Below are 9864 nucleotides of genomic sequence, written 5' to 3'. Positions count from 1 at the left end.
AACTACAGAAACACTGTCCTCTATGGGCAAAGACACAAACTACAGAAACACTGAATCAAAATTCAAGAAACTCAGATTCACATTATTTAATAATTTTGCTTTTATTGCTTTTGTTTCCATTTCTGACCATTCTTTACACTGTACAGTCTATAGAAAAACACAGTAAAAACTGCAATGAAAATTGTAATGAGCTTTACCACCAAAATGGTTGTTAGTTCCCCAAAGTGACAACTGTGTTTAATCCAACCTCAGAGACGCTGCAAATACTTTGTTTTTATTGTATGAAACATTTTAACAATCAATTTTATGTGTTGAGAACAATCACCGATGAATCTTCTGACTCAAAGCCTCTGATGGTGAAACCTGTAAATCCAGCTGCAGTTCCTCTCGTGTCCACTAGACGGTGCTGTGGTCAGACTTTGACTGTATTGAAGTGAATGGGAAAAACTACAGAGGCCTTTTTGTGCCAAGAGACAAAAGAATTGTTGACGAAAACAATAAATTGGAACTTTGCAGGATTTATGAGAACATTAAATCAAAACTTTGAGAAAGTACATTGAATGTTTTGATGTAATATTTCTGTTTCAATGTAAAAGTTTTGCTGTTATCTAATAGTTGTGACTGAAGATTCTTTTAGCATGTTATGAGTTTGAAATAGCACGATTTAATCTCAGTTTTTGAAAGAGTAAGTCCAAATATTTCCCCATAATTATTATATTTATATTCTTAACATAACTTTTTTTTTGGCAGAAGGCATAGACACTCATTGTCTCTCTATAAATACTAAATATTTTTTACACAAGTTCAGTGTTCATTTACAAAAAAGCAGGTTTGCTTGCTCAGTTTTAGCGAGGAGCTGATTTTAGCTTTCACAAGTATTTTTTTTCTTCCACATGAAACCTTTTGTTCATTTTATCTTTTAAAACCAAACTTTTAATGTTATATTAAGATACTTTTCATGACATTAATACATTACTTTCTTGCTATTACCATATTTACACGTATTGTTACAGCACATTGCTTCTTTTTATTAGAGCTGCAGTGATTTTTGATTAACGATTGACAGATAATTAGTATGCAGAGCTGACAAATACTGCCTAAAAATTTACACATTTTTGGTTTGGTCTGTTTGGTTTTGTGACGGAAAAAAAACACATAAAAACATGATCTTCACTGTTTTCTCACATGTTAGAGGTTAAACTGTAAACTATAAACAGTGTCAGTAAGATGGGCAAACTGATAGTAATTGTTTGCTGTTTTTATATCACAAAATTTTCCCTCTGCCACGTTCATGAACATTCAGGGTAATAACGGGAAAAATATTTTGCTGTGTGAAAAGGAGACGTTTTTTTCTTGACCAACAGAAACTGAGGATTGTTTTTATGTCACGGTGAGATTCAGTTTCTGTCAAAACACATCCTCGTGCTTCATCAGCCTCCTTCCTCTTCCTCCTCCCACCATCCATCCTGTACTCCGGTATGACCTTGTGGTCCTGGTCCAGTTCCTCAGGCCAGGTGGTGCTGTGTGGTCATGAGGATCAGAGGAACCTCCTTGTCTCCGGTGCCCAGCAGAGGAAACATCCTCTCGGTGAACTCGGAGGATCCGTTGAAGCTGTAGATCTCTGAGCCCGACTTGATGTTGTAGAAGGACACCTGACCCTCGTCCACGTCCAGGAAGATGCCCACCTGTCGCAGCTTTGGAGGACTCTTCACCTGCAGGTCCCACAAGTAGTTTTAGGTTGAGTCTCCAGGTGCAGAATATAACTGAACAAATGCTATTTATATAAAGTCAAACTGACATGTTGAATTTAATTAATGGATTTAAATTATAACTTAAACTGTCCAAATTGTACAGTCTTATGTTGATGTGAATGTTAACGGCAATTAAAGCAAACAAACTAAAAAGAAAAACAGTTTTATCATTTAATCATGAGATTTTAATCACAGTGATTCATGTTTCTGATGCTATTTATTGTTGGAGAAAACAATAACTGCAAGCAGACACACAATGGTAAACCTGTGTTATGACGTCTTGATGACTTGAAACTGACAATTTTTGATTACGTTGTCATTAAAAAGCTCATATAAAGCAGCTGAAGGCAGACCTTGGTTAGAGGCGGTGTGGTGAGCGCTCGCAGATGGCTGCCGCTCCACCAGAGAGCGTAGTATCCGTTACTGGGACTCATGTCGAACAGACCTTTCCTCTGAGCAGACTCGGTGACCACGCCCAGCTTCCAATCCTTACTCTCGCCCACAAACACCTGCAAACACACACAGGTGAGCCGGGACCACCTGAACCTTATCATGAACCTGGTCCAGGTCCTGAAACTAAACATAATCCTGAACCTAAACATAAAACTCAACCTGAATCTGATCCTTAACCGTAGTTTAAACTGAAATCAAACCTATGAACTGTACTACAACCCAACTTTGACACAGTCAGGCTTGCAGAGTTAAACCTGATGTTACCTCGCTGACCCTAAATCCTGTTTCATAGTACAGGCCTCAAGTCCTGATCTTAAATCCAATCCTGTTCCTGATCCTAAACCTGATCCTGATCTCAAACCTGGTTCTGATCTTAAAACTGTTCCTGATCTTGATTTTGAACCTGATACTGATCTTAGTCCTGATCATAAACCTGACCTCCCAGTAGTGGCGTCCGGTGCTGAAGCCCTCCTTGGCGATGACGCAGGACCAGACGTCAAACCTCTGCTGGCTGTTTCTGTAGAACTGCAGCTTCTCTCCTCTCTTCACCTGCTTCCTGTCCTCAGACAGGATCAGGAAAGGATACGCCGTCACCGGATTCAACGTCACGTCCTCTGAAACATGAAGAAACCAAAGCGTCAACCAGAACCACAGAGTGTCAGAAATGTCTTTTGTCAGTAGGACACAGTGAGAATGACATACATATATATATATATATATATGATTATTTGCTCCAATCCAATTATGCTGCATAACAAAAAACAACAAATTAAAACAAAATGATGAGAGTTAAAGCTCACCCATGTAGACTCGAGCCTTCTTGTGTCCTGCAACACAACAAGCGTCATGATAACGTTTTATTATTACAAACATGTTCAGATGAGACACAGAGTACATTCACTCAAGTAAAAAAAAAAATCTGTTTACACATGAATGCATATAGAATAATTGAATTATTGTATATTTATAAGTATTTTAAGGTTATATATTGGTCAGAGGAGTATTTTTACTGCATGAAATGGTCTGAATCCTCCTTAAAGAGAAGTTTGACTATAAAGCTCCAGTTTGAAGTGTCAGACAGGAACGTACCTGACACCTGTTTGTGCTTCTTCAGATCTGAGGGGAGACATGAAGCCACAGTTAGTAACTGTCACAGTCCTGCAGAAGAAACTCAGATACCTGCATCTTTAACTTCGCAAACACCTGCACAGCTGAGCTTCTGTCAGCCTCAGCAGAGGTTGATTCAAGAATAATAATGTACTCTGATGAATGTTTCTGAGGGGAAACAATCCCTGTAACTTTATCACAGAAACTGTTTGTTAAAATCTGCATCTTGATTTTTTGTTGAGCCTTAACTGAACATTAAAATTGCTGAATGTTGCTTTGTTTAATGGGATGAAGTTCTCACAGTGCTGTCGGTCTGCTTGATCACAGCTACTGTAGGAGCATCAACACAACCACAGACACAGTCAGACTGACGTTCATCCTCAGGGTCTCAGATTCCTGCTGCACATGTTAAACTCAGACTCACCTTTCAGAGACCACTGACTCTTCCTCAGACTGGCTGAGCTTCCTCTCAGACTGAGCATGCTCTCTGCCGCCATCAGGTCACCTGACGAAACTACAACATAGGCGACACACAGATGGTTCACACTTTGAGGAAACATCTGGAAACCAACATCTGAAAACTACAGACACATCTGTAACCTAACATCTGTAATCTAACATCTACAACTTAACATCCGTAAACTAACACCTGTAAATTTAGATCTTTAAACTACAGACATATCTCTAATCTAACATCTGCACACTGCAGACACATCTTGAAGGTAACATCTGGACCTACAAGAGCCTCTGGAGCCCCGGGAGCGAACCTCCCCCATGCGGATGTCGTCCATCTTGTCTTTGACTTCGGACAAACTGCTCTTTACGTCTCCCAGATGGAAGTGAAGCTGGAACTCTGACTGCTCGTCCACCTCCTCCTGCTGCTCATCGGACAGAGGAGCTGTGGCCTCCTCAAAACTCTGAGAACAGGAAGAGAACAGGAAGAGAACAGAGGGAAAACAGGAGAAGAACAGCAGGAGGAGGATAGGTGTTACTACAGGTGTTGTGACTACAGGTGTTGTTGCTACAGGTGTTACAGGGGCTGTCACAAATTTTGCTACAGGTGCTGTTACAGGTGTTACTACAGGTGTTTGAGGTGTTGTTACAGGTGCTATGACAGGTATTGTTTCAGGCATTATTGCAGGTGTTATAGGTTTTGGTATAGGTGCTGTTAGAGATGTTACTACGGGTGTTGTTACAGGTGTTAGAGGTGTACTTTAAGGTGTCGTTACAGGTGTTACTCTGCAGGTTCCTGACATTAGAACCAACAGGTGCTTAGTTCTTACCTGCAGGAACCCGATGTGATCTTGACTGATGGCCTGCACCTCCAGCGTGGCCCTCCTGTCCGTCAGCTGTTCAAGCTCCGCCTCCAGACGGTTCACCAGCCCCTCCCCCTTTGACATCACGGCGTCCAGCTGGTTCTGGATCCCGCCCACCACCTGAGACCGAATCCTGTCCAGGGAGGCGGAGACTTCGTCCAGCAGGTGTTCAACCTCACCACGCTCTCTGTCTGCGTAGTTCTGCGGCACAAACACAACTGATCAGGTCGAAATGTAAAAACAGCTGCAGAACAACAACGCACACATACATACACTTTCTTATTGTGGTTGTTTGTATCTCTTTGTAATCATATTGTGTTACAGTGACAAAAGATGTCTGACCTGGACTCCCTCCAGTTTCCTCTTCAGCTCAGTCACTCGGATCTCCTTCTCTTTGATCCGGTTCAGGATCTCCTGTTCTGTTCTCGCCACCTGTTTCTGAACACGCAGGCACACAGCAGCTTGAACACAAACGTTCCATCAGAACCAGACCAAAACTGGATCCTGTTCTCTTTCTACCTGTTTGCCAAGTCTCTCGGTTTGGACCGAGACAGTTTTGTGCGTACGATGTTCCTCCAGGACACAGATGGCACAGATGCAGCGCTGACATGTCCTGCAGTACACCTGGACATGTGAACGCATCAGGAGGAGACGTTTAGTTAGTTTGAAGTTGGTGTACTTTCACATCATGCTAGCAGGCTGACAAGGTAACAGTCACACCATCATGATCATTCTTTTTTTACCTTTACTGGTTTAATGTTTAATGCAGTTACATGTTATTGTGGTTGTATTACAGTTCTTTTTATCAGATATTTACTAGAAATATATGAAGAATATTTTGTACGTTAAATAACACAAAATATATCCATTATAAAACATTATATTTTCAAAGAAATTGAAAAATTTTGATTGATTGAAACACTTGAAATTAAAATGTCAAATTGTTTTTTTTATTAACTATATTTTTTGTTTACATATATTAAAATAAGTTTTAAAAAACTAATCATTATCAGATATATTATAAAATATTTTTAAATAATTATTAATTAAAAATACAAATAAAATTATTCTAAAACTACATCATATTCTGTAGTACACCAAAAAGTATTGATTGATCTGAACTCTAAAAATAAAAATGTTTGCTTATTATTTATAATAGTAGTAATAGAATTATTTATTACAATTAGTAATTTCAATTTCCCAAGAATTACATACTTTTTAAAATGTATTTTAACTTAATAATTACTTTATTGATATATTTAATTAAATATGTGCAATAATGACTATTTTTCTGTCTTTTTTTTAAAATATTAAAACAAACAAGAACAACAATAATATAACATTAGTCATAATAATCATAGTAATAATGTAATTCTGCTCACCTCCAGCAGGCGGCGGTGCATGGAGCAGGTGCGGCCCCTCAGGGCCTCCTGGGGGTCCATCAGGGGGTGTTTGGCGTAGAACGGTGTGGTGTGATGCGGCTGCACATGCTCAGTGCAGTATGAGGCGGTGCAGGTGAGGCAGGAGCTGACGGCTGGCTGTTTAACACCTGTGCACACATCACACCACACCACCTCCTCACCAGCTGCCGCCACCGACACAAACGGGTTAGTGCTCCCAGTGTCTGCAAACATTGCCATGGAACCTGGCGTCCCGTTACCGAGTGGTGGTGGTGGTAAACCTGCGGCGCCATAACGAGCAAGTTTGTATTTATCTGCGATGAGAGCGAAGACTTTGTTGATGCTCAGCTGTGGACGCTCATCGAACTGACGCTTGCACAGAGGACATGTGCAGACCGGACTAGAGGCCCAGTAACCACCGATACAAGCCTGCAGAGACACAACAGCAGGTCAGCTACAGTTGAGGGCCTCCGGTGTGGAGGATATACAGCTGTAAACTAAAGTTTCCATCCAAATGTAAAGATATATAGCATGTCAGTCTTTAGTTTCCAATGACTCCTTTCATTGAATTTCTATGATGGAATCATTGAAACACGTCAGTCTTTGTCACAAAAAACAATCATGTATCATCACAGTCCACAGGTTCTGGATGGGGTTTAAGTCAGGACTTTGGGCAGACCAGTCTAAAACCTTCATTCTAGCCTGATTGAACCATGTCTCTACCACTTTTGATGTGTGTTTGAGGTCACTGTCTTGTTGGAACCCGAATGTGTCCAAGATCCAACCTTCTGGATGATGTTTTAAGGTCCTCCTGAAGAATGTGGAGGTACTCCTCTTTCTTTATTATTTCACTTACTTTGTGTAAAGCTCCAGTTCCACTGGCAGCAAAACAGCCCCAGAGCATAATACTGCCACCACCATGCTTGATGGTAGGTTTGGTGTTCTTGGGGTTAGAGGCCTCACCCTCTCGAGTTCAAACATATTCCTATTCCATATTCCTCATTGTGGCCAAACAGCTCAGTTTTTGTTTCATCTGACAACAGAACTTTCCTCCAGAAGGTCTTTTCTTTGTTCTTGTGATCAGCTGCAAACTTCACTCAAGCTTTAAGGTTCTGCCTCTGGAGTAAGAACTTCTGTCTTCATGCAGCCTCTCATCTCATGTTGATGTAAAACACTGTGGACACTGACAGCTGTGTTCCAGCAGCTTCTCATTCATTGCAGACCTGATTTTTGGTGATTCTTGGTTGACTCTTGACCATCCTGACCAACTGTCTTTCAGCAGCAGGTGATGGTTTGTGTTTTCTTCCTGATCGTAACAGTGACATAACTGTGCCATGCACTTTATACTGACAAACTATTTTTTTCACAGATGATTTTGTGACCTGTAGCTGCTTTGAAATGGGTCCACGTGACTCTCCTGAATTGCTCAAGTCAATGATTTGTTGTTTCAGGGGAGCCCCAGTGGCTCAACCAGATAAGATGGCGACCCACAAACAGGCTATAGTCCTCCGATTCAGCGGTCGTGGGATTGACTCCCGACCACGGCCATTTGCTGCAGGTCTTTCCCCATTCTTCTCCCCCCTTTCCTGTCTCTCTCCACTGCTCTGATGCATAAAGGCAAAAGCCAAAAGATTTTTTTTTAAAAGAATAAATAAAAATGATTTGCTGTTTCAGATCTTTGCTGAGCTCCTCAGACTTTCACACTCTAGTGTTTGTGGTCGAGTCTCATGAGTGGATCAAATGGGTCCAATTTAAATGGGCTCAGAGGAGTCAGCAGCTGTAGTCAACTGTAATAACTCAGGAGAAGTTAAGAGGCCATGAAACTAAGAACATTTTTTAAACACAGCTTTCTACATCACCAAATCTGATAATTCAAGCTGTTTGTACATTTTTGACAAGCCAGATTTTGTCATATTTCCAGAAGACCTTTAATAAATCCACAAAAGAACCAAAGTGTAGATTTTGTAACAAAAAATGATGTGTTCAATGATAGCAAATTCATTTACAAATGGTGTTAACACAGCCTTTAGTTCATGACTGCCTCAGGTGTGGAGAAAAGTACCTGACAGAAGTTGTGGCCACATGGTGTGGACACGGGATCATTGAACAGGTCCAGGCAGATGGAACAAGTTAACTCCTGCTCTGAGAACAGCTCCGGACCTGCAGCCTCTGCCATCGTCATTCTGCAGGACAGACAGGAGAGAACGTTACTGAGATATAGGTGACGTGGAACATTTCTGCTCCATTGATCTGTTAAAGTGACGCATTCAGTCACTTCATTGTTCCTCACCAGAGATGAGACAAAACACAACAGACTGTATTTAATAATCTCAGACTCAACTCAGCAAACTCAACTTCAGCTCCTGTTAAAATCTTGTAGGCTTAAAAAAAACAAACTACAACTACTAGTTTTCCCCTTCGAAGTAATCCCCCTGGAGTCTAACACCCTTCCTCGGCCTTCTCTGCCACGCCGCCATGCACTCCTGGAAGGATTCTTCAGGATTCTCCACAGCTCCGTCGTAACAGTCATCTTGATGTCGTCCACGTCTTTTAAACGGGTCCCGTTGATGACCCCTTGAGCTTGGGGAAGAGGAAAAAAATCCCACAGAGCCAGGTGGGGTGAGGAGGGAGGTTGCTCCAGCACAGAGATGTTCTTCTCAGCCAGGAACTGTGGGATGCTCAGGGCGTTGTGAGCAGTCGTGTTGTCATGGTGAAGCAGCCACAACTCGTCCTGCCACAACTCTCGCATCTTCTCATGTACTGAATGAAGCAAACAGGATCTCTTTGTAGACGTGCTGGTTGATCGACTGAAGGGGAAAACTCTTGAAATGTGTCTTTTGTGACACCAGTCCTGGAACTTTTCTGACACACCTCGTATTTGTGTTAATTTGACATGTCTTCGTGGTTATTGCGTCTCCTTTTGCCCTTTGACTTTCCAACAAGAACCGTGAGTCACTTCACACAGTAGAGCCGAGGACCCTGAAGCCCCTGGAGCTGTTTCAGTAACCAGAACTATGTAGCAGTGAATCATCACAACAGTCCGTCAACTCTCACGTCACAAACACAAGTCTGAAACCAGCTGGAGATTTTGTTGAGCTTCTGTGTCCCAGGATTCACCAAAACCTTTAAAACAAACTGAAAGAGGGGCAACAAACTCCCAGTTGAAACCCAAACTCAGGTGTTAATGGCTCCTCAAGGATATCAGTATCTGGAACTCCCAACTAGTCAGTCAGAACTGATGAAGCCTCTTGGGTGAGAGGTGGAACGTCTTCAAGGAACTCAAGCAAGTCCAGTTGCTACGATTAGTCACAAGAATAACTGAAAGAGAAGCTTTTCTGCAAATATTTCCTCTGTCCTGAAGGATGCAACCTTTCAGCAAAAAAGTCAAACCCTCAGATAAAATCTAGACAATGTGAAAGCAGCAGACGTGTGTGTGAGCAGCTGCTGTCTGCAATGAATCCCTAATGTACAGACCAACATCACTGGATACTGACACTGAAGGAAACTAAAATGAGACAGGCTCTCTGTGGAGTTATGGACTCTATTTTCCTCTTGTTCCTGTGTGGATTTACAAACATGTTTTCACAGTCCATCTTGTACATGCATGTAAGGAATAGGAGCTTATACGCCAATTTAACTGTGTGTTCGAGAAACAGATGGACACCTTCAGAAGAAATAGGACGTTTCTGTGAGTTACCACGTGATTCCTGTAGATTTCAGCCTCTGTTTGTTCACACTGTGTTTAGTTAAAGCAGCAGAACAGCTTCAGTCTGCAGAGAATCACTAATGTTCAGACAACTGTCAGATTCTCAACGGAGTGCTTAACTGTCGTCTTCT

The 9864-nt window shown here is 41.6% G+C and overlaps 1 protein-coding gene across 1 annotated transcript; it reads right to left on the bottom strand.

The window, feature by feature from the left end:
* Window positions 1-73: 73 nt before the first annotated feature.
* btr30 (bloodthirsty-related gene family, member 30) lies at window positions 74-8203 on the bottom strand. Its single transcript, XM_008287585.1, has 12 exons — window positions 8090-8203; window positions 6010-6456; window positions 5147-5251; window positions 4970-5065; window positions 4595-4828; window positions 4051-4228; window positions 3736-3825; window positions 3294-3320; window positions 3005-3031; window positions 2643-2818; window positions 2105-2260; window positions 74-1712 (listed from the first exon to the last, which is right to left on the bottom strand). The coding sequence occupies exons 1-12, from the start codon at window positions 8201-8203 to the stop codon at window positions 1506-1508; spliced, it is 1857 nt and encodes a 618-aa protein (XP_008285807.1). The 3' UTR covers window positions 74-1505.
* Window positions 8204-9864: the final 1661 nt, after the last annotated feature.

Source organism: Stegastes partitus, unplaced genomic scaffold (genome assembly GCF_000690725.1).
Source record: "Stegastes partitus isolate 25-593 unplaced genomic scaffold, Stegastes_partitus-1.0.2 Scaffold508, whole genome shotgun sequence".
NCBI classification, from domain to species: domain Eukaryota; kingdom Metazoa; phylum Chordata; class Actinopteri; family Pomacentridae; genus Stegastes; species Stegastes partitus.
This window is presented reverse-complemented; position numbering and strand designations above follow the sequence as displayed.